The sequence below is a fragment of the Mobula birostris genome, chromosome 3 (genome assembly GCF_030028105.1).
Source record: "Mobula birostris isolate sMobBir1 chromosome 3, sMobBir1.hap1, whole genome shotgun sequence".
Lineage (NCBI taxonomy): Eukaryota > Metazoa > Chordata > Chondrichthyes > Myliobatiformes > Myliobatidae > Mobula > Mobula birostris.
In genome coordinates this window covers 29,246,697-29,263,863 of record NC_092372.1, presented here as the reverse complement: position 1 = coordinate 29,263,863, position 17,167 = coordinate 29,246,697, and the positions used below count along the sequence as shown (strand labels likewise).

At 41.5% G+C, this 17,167-nt stretch overlaps 1 protein-coding gene across 2 annotated transcripts in view; it reads right to left on the bottom strand.

Annotated features, from left to right (window-relative positions):
* Window positions 1-16,557, bottom strand: part of LOC140194948 (gamma-secretase subunit Aph-1b-like) — a 47,483-nt gene extending 30,926 nt beyond the window's left edge. For both annotated transcript variants that reach the window (XM_072252398.1, XM_072252399.1), the window contains exon 1: window positions 16,167-16,557. In XM_072252398.1, the coding sequence (XP_072108499.1) occupies window positions 16,167-16,279 (113 nt within the window). In that variant the 5' untranslated portion in view covers window positions 16,280-16,557. The remainder of the gene's footprint in view (window positions 1-16,166) is intronic.
* Between the last annotated feature and the right edge of the window lie 610 nt (window positions 16,558-17,167).

The window sequence follows — 17,167 nt, the reverse complement described above, 5'->3', positions numbered from 1 at the left end:
GTTCCCTTTAAGCATTGATTTAATTGCTGCAAGTGAGGTTTTCACTGACCTGTGCATACATGTACTTATGCACATGACAATAAAGTCAACTTCAAATTGTAATGCTGGAAACACAACAGGCAACTTCCGTAAAGAAGTGTAAACTACAATGGGAAATGGAACAAATAGCAATGGTTAAGAAGCATTTGGACACACACAAAACAGGCAGGAAAGAGTGAGACAAGGATCTTGTGCGGCAAAGTTGTTCGACTGTCATCACAGTTGCATGGACATTGTAGTTCCATGTTCTATGCACTTCAAGATAAAATAATGCAAATTATCAAAATTACTAAACTGAATACTACAGGACTCCTGGTTCGATGTTTGATATTCTACGTGTTGCTCGCTCACTTTTTGCTGTTTGCGCAATCCGGTGTTTTTATCGCGCATTGGGTGCTTGATGTTTTCTTGAACAGGTTCCATGGTGTTTCTGTTTTGTGGCTGCCTGCAAGAGGATGAACCTTTGAGTTGTAATCTGTATCATACTTGGATAATAATGTACTTTGAATCTTTGAATCTGAAAAATAGAAAATGCTAAAAATGCTATCGCATCAGGTAGTTTTGAGTAATTTCTGCAGAAAGAGAAACATCTCAGATCAAATTAATCAAACTTGGAAAAAATTAGAAATATTAACAGGTCATGTGCACAAATTCAGAGAATAGGTCAGTCAGTAACAGGGAATGAAATCAGGCAATTTGGCCCAACCGGTCCTATGATAACGTAGAAAGTAGGTGAGATTAAGCTGCAATGCAAGACAAAGGAGAATAGAAATAAGGACAAGTAAAGAAACAGAAAGGGTTTGGAGCAGTTTGAAATGGGAAAAGCACAATCATTAGCACCAGCTGTTTGACAAAAAAAATTCAGTTCTGAAACTGATAAACTTGGGTGTTGGGCCCAAAATGTAACGTCGTGCTTAATCAAGTGGAGAAGTTCTCCTCTGAGGTTACACTGAACTTCAGTGATAAGCAAAAGTATCAAGACTTCAAAGTGGGAGTGGGTTAAAAAAACTAGAGGAGTAGAGACAATAGAGTAAAATTGTAGGCAAATTTGCAACATTTCAGGTTGAACGCTGACTTCTGTCAATTTCAGATTGTAACCAGTGTCTTCCTTTTCAAACGCTGATGACAACGATAGAAGGACTTACTCTTCTGAAGTGTAGTCATGATTATAAAGTGGGAGATACAACTCCCATTTGAATAGAGCAGGCTCCCGTAAATGGCAACGTAACAATAAATAGTCGTTATCTCCAGCTTCATGATGTTTTGTCCTATAACAAGTTAACCAAAACTGTACACAACACTCCAGGAACTCCAGGAACCACTTCACCAGTTTCTTGTAACTGCATCCTAATGTGCTAACTGCTATACTCAATGCCCTAACTAAAGGTCAAAATGCCAAACGCTTTCTTCAACTTCCTGTCTATGTGTAATTCCACCAATGCCAACAATGTGCTTGTACCCTGAGGTCCACAACAGTCCCCAGGGCCCTGCCATTCACTGTGAAATCCCCAACTTGGTTTGACTTCCCAAAATGCAATACCTCACACTTATGTCTTTTACCATTCATATGCCTTAACATTCTCATCTAGTCTATACAAATGATAAGCAATGATAGGTCCAGCACTGATCCCATGACACATCCCTAGTCACAAGCCTTCAGTCCAACGCCCTCAACTCCTAACCAACAAGCTATCTGCAGATTTCCTCATGTATGTGCTTAGTTACCTCTCCCTGGATCCCACAAACTTAAAGACTAGTCTTCCATGCGGGACCTCAAAGGCCATGCTGAGGTCCATACAATGTTCACTCCCCTGCCCTTATCAATCTTCTTGATTAGCACTTCAAAGATTTTGAGGCACAATCTCCCATGCAAAAAGCTGTGTTGATGGGCCCTCATCAGTCTTTACCTATTTAAATGCTGGTAAATCCTGACGTTCGGATTTCCCTACAGTAATTTACCCCACTACTGATGTCAGGCCTACCGGCCTGTAGTTCCATGTTGTCTGTTGTGCGAGGTGGACAGATAGAGAGATGACCCTTTTTAGCCCTTAACTGAAAAATAAATACCAGAAATAACTGCACCGCTCCCCCAGTTTTTTGAAGTGTTGTTTATTAGAGGAAGCAGATGCACCCTGGGTTTAACATTTAGAATTTCATTTGAAAAATTGGTGTTTTAACAACATAGCATTCCATCAGCACTACACTCAAATGCCAGCCTTCAAACTTCAATGATCAATCGCTGACTGCAATGAGGCCCTCAATCCTCAAAGTCACAAAGCCACAGTGGGTAAAATGGAGACAACTGGGGCCAACTGTGGATAGAGGATATCAGTAATGCTGACTGTGTACATAGGATGTTGCAGGACAATACCAGAAAGAAGTCAAGATACACTCAGTGGCCACTTTATCCGGTACACCTGTTTATCAATGCAAATATCTAATCAGCCAATCAAGAGGCAGCAACTCAAATGCATAAAATCATGCAGACATGGTCATGAGGTTCAGCTGTTGCTCAGACCAATAGCAGAATGGGGAAGAAATGTGAACTAAGTGACTTCGACCATGGAATGATTGTTGGTGCCAAATGGGGTAGCTCAGGTATCTCAGAAACTGCTAATCTCCTGGGATTTTCACATACAACAGTCTCTGGAGTTTACAGAGAATGGTGCAAAAAAAAAACCAGAGATACAACCAGTGAGGAGCAGTTCTGTATCTAGAATGTAATGTTAATGAGAGGTCAGAGGAGAACGGCCAGACTGGTTCAAACTGACAGAAAGGTGACAGTAACTCAAACCACCATGTGTTACAAAACAGTGGTGTGCTGAAAGGTATCTCTGGATACACACGTCGAACCTTGAAGAGGTTGGGCTACAGCAGCAGAAGACCACGAACATACACTCAGTGGCCATTTTATTAGGTACAGAAGATACCTAATAACATGAACACTGAGTGCATAAAGAAATCAGTTTATGGGACTCTCTACTCCCCATCCCATGAGGTCAGCTGCATATGCAAAACTCTTCACATTTGAAAAAGGATCTTGTGTTTTCCCAGCATATATCACGAATAAACTCTTCTCGGGCTTCCAGCTGGATACAGGTATTGATTATAACCGATGTTTCGATGACAATCTCTGCCATCTTCTTCAGGGATGAGACTTCGTACAACGTTCTTCTGACATAAAAATTAATGTTTTTTTAAATGATGTGAAAGGCAGAAATATAATTTAATACAGGACTTCAAAGATAAATCTAATTGAAAGATGTTTTCATTTCAATGACAGTAAAGCCTTCAGCCAGAAATTTAATTACTTTGACAATCTTGGCTCCAAAAGGGAGCAACATATTTATTTCTTTTTGCACACATTATCTTTGCTACTCTTAATTCTACTGAAATCACTCATAGTGTTGACCTACAGTGGTTCCCAATAGGTCACTGTAGGTCAATTAACTCAAGAAATTCTTCTTTATTTTCAAATTCACCCATGGTCACACTTCCTTATTTTTCTAATAACCATGCTAAAACGCCTCTAAATTTGGTCTTTTGGTTATCCAAATTAATCTCTCCACTGTTAGCTGGTCACTAAAATCTGGACTTCTCTCCTTACATCTTTTTGTTTCAGTCTTTTTTTAAGTATTTGCTCAGTTTGTCTTTTGCTCATTGGTTGTTTGTCAGTCTTTGTTTATGTATCAATTTTGTTCATAAATTCTATTGTATTTCTTTATTTTCCTGTAAATACCCACAAAAAAAAAGAATCTCAAGGTAGTATATAGCAACGCATATGTAAAATTAAAATTTATTATCAAAGTACTCCACATTAAAAAAACATCACTTAGCACCTAAGTTTGATCACTTGCCCAAATACTTCTCTGTGTTTCAGGATCAATTCTGATCTGATGAAGGCCCAAAACAACAGGCATGTTATATTAAAGTCACTGTATAAATGCATGTTGTCATTGTACTGAAATAAAGTTAAGATAATTGCAGTTTTTCCTTCTGTTAATTGAATGTTTATCATCAAATAGCAGAAATGGATGATAAAGGAATGGGCTTGTTAATAGTTACCCATGATGTCAGCAAAAGCATAATTTAATCTGACTTAAAAACATTAGTTAAAATCTCTGGATATTTAAATACATTAAATAAAGATATGCTCCTGATTACATGAGAGGAACAAACCCATCTTACTGCTAACATTTCCTTCCCATTGGCAATCGTTAGAATAGTTCAAGCAGTATATTTATCACATGCCTCTGAATCAGGAAAAAGTAATTGCGTAATATTCCCTAAGCAAATTTCACCAAGAAGTTGATGGCTTTACTGCAAATGTAGCATTGCACTGCACAACCGTAGTCTTTGATCATTTATATTTACATCATTAAATATTCTACAAGATCACTAATTAGAACAATCCTTCAAGGTCTGCATCATTTTAAAATCAATGGTTTGCTCTAAATTTAGGAATCTAAAAGCAGACATAGGAACTGTGTTTTATGAATCAAAACCAAGTAATCAGACTCCTCTCTGCTCTATTAGTTTGCAATCATTACCCAAAACTTTTTTTTATGTATAATAATGAAATTCCAGCCAATTACATACACGAACAATGCTGACAGAAATGTTATAGAAGGGAAACTACCTGCCTAACTGAGTCAAGTTTGGGTTGGGTTGAAGGTGCACTTTCTGATAAAGCGTCAGTTTTACCAGTTTTACTACAGGAAAGTTCCTAGCATGGTTAGAGCATTGGCTGATCGGTAGGAGGCAGCAAGTGGGAATAAAAGGATTCTTTTCTAGTTGCCTGCCAATGAGTAGTGGTGTTCTGCAGGGGTCTGTGGTGGGACCACTTCTTTTTATGCTGTATATCAATGATTTAGATGATGGAATAGATGGCTTCTTTGCCAAGTTTGTAGATGATACGAAGATTGGTGCAGGGGCAGGTAGTGTCAAGGAAGCAGGTAAGCTGCAGAAGGATTTGATCAGATTAGGAGAATGGGCAAGAAAGTGGCAAATGAAATACAATGTTGGAAACTGTATGGTCATGCAATTTGGTAGCAGAAACGAATGTGCAGACTATTTTCTAAACAGGGAGAAAATCCAAAAATCTGAGATGCAAAGGGACTTGGGAGTCCTTGTGCAGAACAACTTAAAGGTTAACTTGCAGGTAGAGTCAGTGGTGACCAAGGCAAATGCAAAGTTAGCATTCATCTCAAGAGGTCTAGAACACAAAAGCCGAAAAGTGATGCTGAGACTTTATAAGGCACTGGTGAGGCCTCACCTGGAGTACTGTGAACAGTTTTGGGCCCCTCATCTATGAAAAGATGTGCTGGCATTGGAGAAGCTTCATAGGAGATTCTCAAGGATGATTCTGGGAATGAAAGGGTTATCATATGAGGAATGTATGATAGCTCTGGGTCTGGACTCACTGGAATTTAGAAGGTGGGGGGGGGGATCTCATTGAAACCTTACAATTTTGAAAGACCTAAACACAGTGGAAGTAGAAAGGATGTTTCCCATGCTGGGGGAGTCTAGGACAAGAGGGTACAGACTCAGGATAGAGGGCCGTCCATTTAAAACAAAGATGCAGAGAAATTTCTTTAGCCAGAGGGTGGTGAATTTGTCGAATTTATTACCACAGGCAGCTGCAGAGGCCAGGTCGTTGGGTGTATTTAAGACAGAGTTTGATAGGTTCTTGATTGGACACGGCATCAAAGGTTACGGGAAGAAGGCTAGGGAATGGGGCTGAGGAGGGGAGAAAAGGATTAGCCATGACTGAACAGTAGAGCAGACTCGACAGGCCAAATGACCTAAGTCTACTCCTATGTCTTATGGAATCAATCATGCCAACCCAGGTCCAGTACTTAATCTAGTTCAGGATTAACACAACCAGTTAGTTATTTGGTGATTAATTAATTATTCCTCAAACAGATGAGGATCACAATGAAAAATTCAAAACCATAATCTCCCTTGTAAAGCATTAAACAGCTGGCTATGCCACATTTTTTCTCAATGAGCCTTGTTAAGCTTATTTCATTCTTTCACCTGACTACAATACTGGCAGGTTTCACAGTCAGCTTTAAATTTTTGGTTACTATAGAGGAACTTTAGAAAGTTAATAGACTCAGAAGCTAATTGAACCAGCGTACAGAAACATTTCAAAGAATGCCATATGCAATTCCTATGACTACCGAATGTAATCACCCGAACTCCATGGCAGTTTCCATGGAAGCAAATCTATACTTAATTTATTCAATAGCAAACACACTTGTTCCAAAGAAAACGTTCATCATTTCTAAAAGCCAAAGATCAACAGAGCCAATATTTTACCCCAGTGAAAAATAAAGTCTGCTCTGTCTGTCAATGTTGATGTCAAAGACAGGGCTGGTGTCACTTCTTCGTGTGATGCAAGCACCAGCCCCCAACGATGGCTAACATTGTTTCAGTACATTTTTTTCTGTGATTTTTCAAAAGAAAATGTTGCATGCAAAAAACTTGAATGTAATGCAAACTAAAAAGAGAGTTTATGTGGTCATTTGGATTGCATAAGAATTAATACAGACTGGGAAGTAGATTTGAGTCATTTTAAGTAGGTTTTAAAATGCTGTTTTAGTGTTTTTAAAAAGCTAATAAAGGTTATTACAAGTGATACAGAAACTAATTAATGACTCTACTAAAGATTAAAAACAAAAAAAATCACGTGAAGACAAAGCTCTACTAAATTGATAAGTTATGGAAGGGCACATCATACACACAACCTGTTTCAGAAGTTGGATAGTATCCATGACAACCATATTTGCAAAAGGTCCCTTTGGCGGGATGAGTTCAAGCTTGATGCTTTATGCTGGCATCACGATTGCACCTGTAAGGCTGAGAGCTATGTAGATAGAATACCTCAAGAGCTGGTCACTCTACAGTTAAGTAATAGTGGCAGAGAAGGAAGTGATGATTGTGAAGACAAAATATTGTCCAGTTCGGCAGCGTATGAGTCCCCCTTGAATGCTCCTCCTCCGTAACCAGCATTCAACTCCGAGCAAAGTTGCATGGGCTGTTTTGTTGCAGGCCCTATGAGTTGGTAGAATCTTCAGCAAAGCATATTGCAATGTGGGAACAAGGAAAACCCTATACTTGCTGAGAAAAGTTCTGATAGCTACATAAGCCATTATGACTTTTGGAAACATTCAAATACTGTTCAATGCTTTAAAACTAAACAAAATGTTTAAATGCTTAGATATAAACATTCTGAAAATCTAACTCAGACTTATCCAACGACATACAAAGGTGGTGGCGGAGCACAGCAGGTCAGGCTGCAGCTGTGGAGGGAAGTGGAGTGTCAACATTTCAGGTCAAAACCCTTCCGGAGGATTGGAAAGAAAGCTGGGAGATGGCCAGTATAAAATGCTGGTGTGTGAGGGAAGGGGTGGAGCAATACTTAGCATGTAAGTGCTGAACTTTGAGATATCATACACTACCTGCAGGATTCACTTTCTTGAAGGCAATTCCAGGAAAAAGAAATACAATAGAATTTTATGATAACCTACACATAAACCAAGACTGACAAACAACCAATGTGCAAAAGGTCACAGGTTCATTTAATATCAGAGAATATATGGTGTATACAACCTGGAACTAGTACTCTTCACAGACATCCATGAAACAAGGAGCCATATAGAATGAATGATAGAAACATCGAACCCCCAATGAATTCCTCGCCCTTCCCTTCGCACAAGCAAAAGACAAACTGCAAATTAAAAAACATGAGAAAATGAGTTGCAAAGAGTCTTTGAAAGTGAGTCTGTAAGTGGCAGAATCAGTTCAGAGTAGTGCTGATTGAAGTAATCCACACTGGTTCAGGAGCCTGATGGTTGTAGGGTAATAATTGTTCCTGAACCTGGTGGTGTGGGACCTAAGGCTTCTGTACTTCCTGCCAGATATTAGTAGTAAGAAACTGCCACAACTTCATCCTCCTTCACAAGTGAGAGTTCAGTATTGAAGCCTGGTTAGGCAAATAACCACACCAACTATCCTCAAGGTTTGGAATATTTGCATCTGTATGCACAAGCAGTGAAACATACAAGTTGCTGCTGTTACACACAATCACGTTAGTGAGGCCTTGGGTCTTTGATCAGATTACCTCACAAGGTCTCAGCTGTGCTAACGACAGTGTGAGCAACACAGACCCTGATCAACAGCTAAAAGCAACGAAACTGGCTGATGGCATTGTATCCACAGCAGCCACTCTGACCTGAAGCAGGATCACAGCAGCAGAGCAATAGCAGAGAAGCTGCCAAGTCCCATTAGCCACCAGCTGTGCAATGCCAATACCTGCTCCCACAATGGCAGCTTTGGGAAAATAAAACTTTGGGGAAGGGCGATACCACTGGCACCACAACCAAGTCCTAAGGTCTATGGCGGATGCAATCAGCACAGCAAAAACCAGCACGCTCCCAAACAGTCCATCACCTTTATAAGAGCGGGGGAGAAGGCTCAACATCGGCCTAGCACCTCAGGAGGGCTTCTTGCCACTGCACGAGACTGGCAGCTCCAAGTCGACCTACGGGGGGCAGCTCAAGTTCCCAGAGAACATTGCAGCCACTCCGCTCTGCCCGGACACGGTGTTAATATCGGAGTCTACAAAGCAAGTGGTCCTGCTAGAACTTACTGTCCCCTGGGAAGACCGGATTGAAGAGGCCGACAAGTGCAAGAGGGCTAAATACACAGATCTTGTTGCAGAATGCTGGAGCAATGGCCAGAGAGCTCGCTGTGAGCCAGTCGAAGTTGGGTGCCAGGGTTTTGCTGGCTATTCATTACAACGGACTCTAAAACTCCTTGGAGTTCAAGAACAAAGGTGATGAACTGATAGCTTGGCTACATACACGGAATTATGATGTAGTGGCCATTACAGAGACTTGGCTGACACCAGGGCAGGAATGGATTCTCAATATTCCTGGATTTCAGTACTTTCAAAGGGATAGAGAGGACGGAAAAAGGGGAGGGGGTGGCATTACTGGTCAGGGATAATATTACAGCCACAGAAAGGGTGGGTAATGCAGTAGGATCCTCTTTTGGGTCAGTATGGGTGGAAGTCAGGAACAGGAAGGGAGCAGTTACTCTATTGGGGGTATTCTATAGGCCCCCTGGTAGCAGCAGAGATACCGAGGAGCAGATTGGGAGGCAGATTTTGGAAAGGTACAAAAATAATAGGGTTGTTATCATGGGTGACTTTAACTTCCCTAATATTGATTAGCACCTGATTAGTTCCAAGGATTTAGAATTGGCTTGCCTGCAGAAGGCAGAGGGTCATGGTGGAGGGAGTACATTCAGATTGGAAGATTGTGACTAGTGGTGTCCCACAAGGATCTGTTCTGGGACCTCTACTTTTCGTGATTTTTATTAACGACCTGGATGTGGGGATAGAACAGTGGGTTGGCAAGTTTGCAGACGACACAAAGGTTCGTGGTGTTGTAGACAGTGTAGAGGATTGTCAAAGATTGCAGAGAGACATTGATAGGATGCAGAAGTGGGCTGAGAAGTGGCAGATGGAGTTCAACCTGGAGAAGTGTGAGGTGGTACACTTTGGAAGGACAAACTCCAAGGTAGAGTACAAAGTAAATGGCAGGATACTTGGTAGTGTGGAGGAGCAGAGGGATCTGGGGGTACATGTCCACAGATCCCTAAAAGTTGCCTCACAGGTGGATAGGGTAGTTAAGAAAGCTTATGGGGTGTTAGCTTTCATAAGTCGAGGGGTAGAGATTAAGAGTCACGATGTAATGATGCAGCTCTATAAAACTCCGGTTAGGCCACACTTGGAGTATTGTGTCCAGTTCTGGTCGCCTCACTATAGGAAGGATGTGGAAGCATTGCAAAGGGTACAGAGGAGATTTACCAGGATGCTGCCTGGTTTAGAGAATATGGATTATGATCAGAGATTAAGGGAGCTAGGGCTTTACTCTTTGGAGAGAAGGAGGATGAGAGGAGACATGATAGAGATGTACAAGATATTAAGAGAAACAGGTAGAGTGGACAGCCAGCGCCTCTTCCCCAGGGCACCACTGCTCAATACAAGAGGACATGGCTTTAAGGTAAGGGGTGGGAAGTTCAAGGGGGATATTAGAGGAAGGTTTTTTACTCAGAGAGTGGTTGGTGCATGGAATGCACTGCCTGAGTCAGTGGTGGAGGCAGATACACTAGTGAAGTTTAAGAGACTACTAGACAGGTATATGGAGGAATTTAAGGTGGGGGCTTATATGAGAGGCAGGGTTTGAGGGTCGGCACAACATTGTGGGCTGAAGGGCCTGTACTTTTGCTGTACTATTCTATGTTCTATGGGTTAGAGGACTGCAGTGCAGAACAGCCACCAAGAATATTCTGAAGGCTGCTGAAAAGGCCTCGCGGTGGCTGTGGATCCGGAGGGGGGATCCTTGGATTAGTGCACCACTTGGACACAAGTCAGGGCTGGGTCGACTGGGCAAGGGTGTCCGATAATTAAAGACCCAAAACATCCTGTGACCCCGGGTTCATCACTGAAGATGTGTCCAAGTAGCACCACAAGGTGTATTCTACAACTGCACTTACAAGAATAAATTAATGCATGCGAGAATAGAATTCACAAGAGTCTGCTGACCTCTCCAAGGCAAGGGCCTGAATATCCAAAGGGATCCCCACAATGCAGAACAATCCCCACCCATAAAGGAGGACAATCCCTTGCCTCCCAAGAGTTGAAATTCTTCAGTATGAACGTACTTCCAGCATTCATATTCTCATATTCTGTGGTTATGAGATCCTCAGTCGCAATACTTCCTGGGTGAATAATTTTTCTTTAACTACAAACTGTAATTTTCTAATCATCTTATACACACCTTAATCTTCTCTTTTCCATTGTCTAATATATTTGGTTTTTTAACCCATAGTGTACTTGATACATCTCCTGTCCTTCAAATTCTTCCTGACATATAACACAGAATTATCCACAACAGTGAGCACTGAAGCTTAATCAATAATTTAGAAGGGTCAGACTAATCTCATTGTTTCTATATTCAATATCTTTTTTATTACCCTAAGTAATCTCTATACTTAATGTCTGTAACAAACTTTTTGTAATAGACTTTTCAAGTCCTTTACTTCACAGCTGACTGCACTAAACTACCCATTTCACCATATTGAAACCTCCGATTATTATCCTCCTCACTTCGTTCGAATTAGGTCCACTCTCAACTATGCATCCATTAAACTGGCATCACCTTGATTAATATAAACTACACCAATGGATAGCAGATCTTTTAACCCTCGGTGATCTCATTCACCTTTTAATGATCATTTCCTAATTCATTCACAGAAATGTCAAATCAGAAATGTAAATGCAATTTTTCCTTGAGCAAAGAAATGAAATTATCAGTTTTTAATTCTTCAATGATTGCTTATGCTTCTATTTGTTAAAATTCAGTATTAAGTTATCTTTCTTCTATATAATTATTCAAACAGTGAAATTTTTTTAAAACCAAATGCAAATATATATCAATTATTTAGGAAATAGTGCTTATTCTTCACTGTGAGAACTATAATAGATCAAAATTACAGTTGACATTTTATTTCTTTGTGTATTTTTGTAACCTGACTACTCAATTACTAACTTTTTTACTGCTGACTACAAACACACAAAATGAGTGTGTAGAATCACATGTGGAAGTCACATGAAAGGGTAAAAGACTGTCCAAAGAGATGACAACATGATGTTTGAAAATTATTAAAACTACAGAGATAAAAAGAAGTTTTTTTTTCTCCAGAGTTCTCCATCCAAATTCACTTGTAGCCTCCCCTTCATGTTAAAAAAAGAAAGCAGTTACAATTCTACCTACGCTATAGTAACTACATAGATAACTGCAGGACATACATCAAGCTACTGTTTATTGATAACAGCTCAGGGTTCATCACCATTAATATCCAAGCTTCAAATCCTGGGCTTCTATACTAGGTCCTCGAATTTCTTACTGGGGGCCACAGTCAGTGTGGAACAGTAAAAGCATCCCCTCCTCACTATCAATAAAGGAGCACCTCACAGGTATGTGCTTGGTCCACTGCTTATACTTATTACTGTGTGGCTAAGCACAGCTCAATTGCTATCTATAAATGCGCAGATGACATCAGTGTTGCTGGTAAAATCTCAGATGATGATGAGAAGACACAGGAGCAAGGTAGGTCAGCTGGTTGAGTGGTGATACAACAACTTGCACATAATACTAGTAAGACCAAGGAACTGATTGTAGACTTCAGGGAGGGGAAGTTAGGAGAGAGTACACACACCAGTCCTCATTGAGGGGTCAGCAGTGGAAAGGGAGTGCAGTTTCAAGTTCCTGGGTGTCAACATCTCAGAGGATCTGTCCTGGGCCCAACACATTGATGTAATCACGAAGAAGGCTCTACTTCATTCAGCCTGAAACATCGACTGTTTACTCTTTTCCGTTGATGCTGCCTGGCCTGTTGAATTCCTCCAGCATTTTGTGTGTGTTGCTTTGGATTTCCAGCATCTGCAACTTCTCTCATTTGTGCTACTTTGTTAAGACTTTGAGGAGATTTCATGTGTCATCAAAGACTTACAAATTTCTATATATGTACAGTGGAGAACATTCTGACTGGCTGCATCATAGCCTATTGGCTCCAATGGACAGGATCGCAAGAGGCTGCAGAAGGCTATGGCTAGCCAGCTCCCTGGGCACAACCCTCCCCACCGAAGGCATCTTCAAGTGGTAGTGCTTATGAAGGCAGAACCCATCATTAAGGACCCGTGCCATCCGTTACATGCCCTCTTCTCATTATTACCATCAGGGAGGAGGGACAGGTGTCTGAAAACCCACTCAATGTTTCCCCTCTGCCATGATTAGATTTCTGAACGGTCCATGAACACTACCTTTCTTTCTGCACTATATAATTCTATTTTTATCATTTATAGTCATTTTTTGCTTTACATTGTGCTATTGCTACAAAACAACACATTTCACATCATATGTCAGTGATAGTAAATCTGATTCTGATTCTAAAATAAGGACTAATTAATACTCACAATCTAGTTTTTCCACCTGACCATCAGCCAAAGAATACAAATATTTTCCTCTAAGATTAGATCAGATATGGTCACTTCACTACAGGAAGGATGTGGAAACCATAGAAAGGATGCAGAGGAGATTTACAAGGATGTTGCCTGGATTGGGGAGCATGCCTTATGAAAACAGGCTGATTGAACTTAGTCTTTTCCCCATGGAGCGACGGAGGATGAGAGGTGACCTGAACGAGGTGTATAAGATGATGAAAGGCATTGATCGTGTGGATAGTCAGAGGCTTTTTCCCAGGGCTGAAATGGCTAACACGAGAGGGCACAGTTTTAAGGTGCTTGGAAGTAGCTACAGAGGAGATGTCAGGGTTAAGTTTTTAATGCAGAGCGGTGAGTGCGTCGAATGAGCTGTCGGCGGCAGTGGTGGAGGTGGATACGATAGGGTCTTTTAAGAGACTCCGGGACAGGTACATGGAGCTTAAAAATATAGAGGGCAATGGGTAACCCTAGGTAATTTCTAAAGTAAGTACATGTTCAGCATAGCATTGTGGGCCCAAGGGCCTGTATTGTGTTGTAGGTTTTCTATCCTATGTTTCTATCAGATAACGTTCATTTCTATAAATCAATAACACAGAGCATCATAAACATCACATATATCAGAAAACAACACACATAACACTCAAGAAGGACAATTTGACAAAAGTTTAAAAACCTGTAAAAGCTGATCACAATGAATGATAATTGTGTAAAGTTGACTGTTCAGATCAATGACTTTTTAACGACTTATGATAGCTATGATACATGGTTGAGAATATTCTATCGTGACTGTAACACCGCATGACAGTTGTGGTTTTTTTGTAAACCAAGTAAATTAGGTTGATGGTTAAGCAGGATTCAGTTCCTCATGTTAGCACTTTAAATCCCCTTGTCAGTATTTTCTTCACTGTTAATAAAAGATGCGAAGTGCTCAATAAGTGCTTACCCTATCTTCCACAAATACATCAAATTCTTTATTCTCAATAGGTATGAAATTACAAAATTATGAAAGGGATAGATAAGATACAGGCAGGAAAGTTATTTCCACTGGTAGGTGAGACCAGAACTAGGGGACATAGCCTCAAAATTCAGAGGAGTAGATTTAGGACAGAGATGAGGAGGAATTTCTTTTCACACAGAGTGGTGAATCTGTGGAATTCTCTGCCCAGTGAAGCAGTGGAGGCTACCTCAGTAAATATACTTAAGACAAGGTTGGATAGATTTTTGCATAGTATGGGAATTAAGGGCTATGGGGAAAAGGCAGGTGGGTGGAGACGAGTCCATGGCCAGATCAGCCATGATCTTATTGAATGGCGGAGCAGGCTCGACGAGCCAGATGGCCTACTCCTGCTCCTGTTTCTTATGTTCTTATGTATTGTCCCATATATTCCTGCACACTTACTGTTCAAATGCTAGTAAAGTAGCTTAGGGTTCCTTGATATGAACTGTCATTTTATTCCCATAGTCTCTTTTTACCATCTCTATTTTCTTTGAATTTCTCTTTTATTTTCTCCCTCAATTTATTGTATTTGCCCCAATTTGCACTGGAAGACTTCACCTGATCTGCATCATTCTTTGCCTCATCATATTCTTTTTTTGCTCTCTTTTTGCACTACTTACTAACTTAATGATTTATTTATTTGCTGTAATTTGTAGTTTTTGATTATGTATTGTACTATACTGCTACCATAAAACAAATTTCAAGACACATGCCAGTGATATTAAAGCTGATTCTGATCTTTGTTACCTAATGAGTCCTACTTTTGTTTCTGATATCCTTCCATCCTGTAAAAATGTACACAACCTGCACCTAAATCAACAGCCAGCTCCTTAAAAAATGTGTTCCACTGTCAAATTTTTCCAGTGTTCTCATTTCACTCAGCTAAATCTCCAATTATCCCACTAAATTTACCAATTTTGAAATACTATTTTAAATTATTCATTACCCTTCAGCAAAAATATTCTAAACTTTGTGACCGCCCCGCCCCCCAACCGGGTCCAAGCGTTCTTCCACCGACTCCTGAACCTCTCAGGTTTCCTCACACACCAGCACTTGATCCAGCAACATCCATGTACTAGACATGTTCACCTCCTTTTTAAATTTTAAGACTATAATACCATAAGACATAGGTGCAGAATTAGACCATTTGGCCCATTGAGCCTGCTCCGTCATTTCATCATCTCTGATCCAATTTTCCTCTCAGCCCCAATCCCCTACCTTCTTTCCAAATTCCTTCATGCCCAGACCAATCAACAATCTATCAACCTCTGCCTTAAATATACATAGAAGGTGTGGCCCCCACAACTGCCTGTGGCTGAATTTCAGAATTCTTTCCCATCATAGAAAATGTATGTCATGAATCCGAACAACCCAAATAATCAAACTTGATTAAAATAAAACAAGTATAAAAACAGGTCAGTAAGAGGCCGACATGGAATAGAAATGGTATACGACCAGAAAGCAATAAGTTTCCTTGCCAAAAAAAAGTAACTGTTTTCAACGAACAATGGAGAAAAAGAGCATGTGATCGAGTGGAATTCTGCGTTTTCTTTTCTAATTTTAGGGTTCCAGCTTTCTTTGTACTTTCGTGTATTGTCCAATTTTGGTGACAGCATCACCACTTCTCATATTAGCAATGAGTTTCAATTTTTCGGATTGTGAAAGTGCGAATGGGTTGCGTATATCAGTAAGAATGCGATGGGCAGAACAGCCTCCTTCACGCTCGTAAACTATGGCTCTATGAAATTCCAAAGACCTGAGAATGGGAAGAGGCGGGTGGGACCGAGTTATGAAGCAGGAAACACATACACACAAACTATTGGGGAAATGAAGGAAGACGTGAACGTTTGCGTTCAAACATTCAGTTTTCCTTTATCTTAAGGCACACAACGGCGAACACTGACAGTGGTGCGGACAAAGTAACTCCGCACCCCAGCAAAGGTTGTTAAATGCTCGGTGTCAGCGCGTTTTCTCCCCCTTTCACCAACACGGGGGTTGGCAGGCACAAACAAAGAGCTCGCTGCGCCGGCGTGCGGCCGGGAGCCGGCTTACCCCGCGATCAGGACAATCACTCGCAGCGGGTCTTTGGCGATGGTGAAGACGAACAGGGCCAAAGCGGGACCGAAGGCAACGAAAGTGCAGCCGAAGAAGACGGCCACGGTCATCTCGTCAGCAGCGAGTCCCAGCGCAGATCCGTCCGACTCCCCAGGCCACCCGGAACATGACTTCACCACACCCGACTGCTCCGACAGCGCACAACCGGCGCCGTACCGCCCGCTGAGGGGTTCTCGATTTCCCCTCGCCCCTCCGGCGGCGGGAGAAATGAATTTCGGCCGCTGACCCTTCCGATCGAAACGATGTCGGTCCCCGGGAAGAATCCGAAACGCGAACCAGTACACGGAGACGGGCGGCGCGGCCACCGTCACCCCGCCTGATGCATCACGTGGTGGTTCAGAGGTGAGGGAGCGCAGCTGGTGTGAGAATGCGAGGGAGGGTGAAAGGAGCGGAGAGATCGCCTCAAGTTACTGAGGGGGTCACCTGTACTTCTGTAAGGGAGTTCCAGCTTCTCTCGGGGACCTGGAGACACAAGAACTTGAGGTGCTGGAATCTGTATACTTTGCTGGAGGAACTCGCCCTGTCCAGCAGTCTTTGAATGGGGGAAATATCGACGTTTTGGGTCAAGGCCCTGCATCAGGACTGCTTTTGGGCACATCTCTAGCTTAAGGTCAAATTCTAAGTAGAAAATCAGTAAACCAAACAATGGCATCCTCCAGAATGCAGACATGGTGACCTAAAGCCCAATTTATACTTCTGCGTCAAATGTACGGCATAGCCACGTATCCTATGCCGAACCCTACGCCGTAGCCTAACGCACACCTCTCCTAAAATTTAACTACGCATCGCAGCAACGCAGACCGCAACAACTGTGTTTGGTCGGCTTGGTAGCATTGCATTTCCAAAATCCGTTGAATGGTTGTACTCACCATCTCCTCCGACGTCTTCTCTCTTTTCTGCATTGCAGTAATTTAAATAAAAGAAACTTGTTCAACATT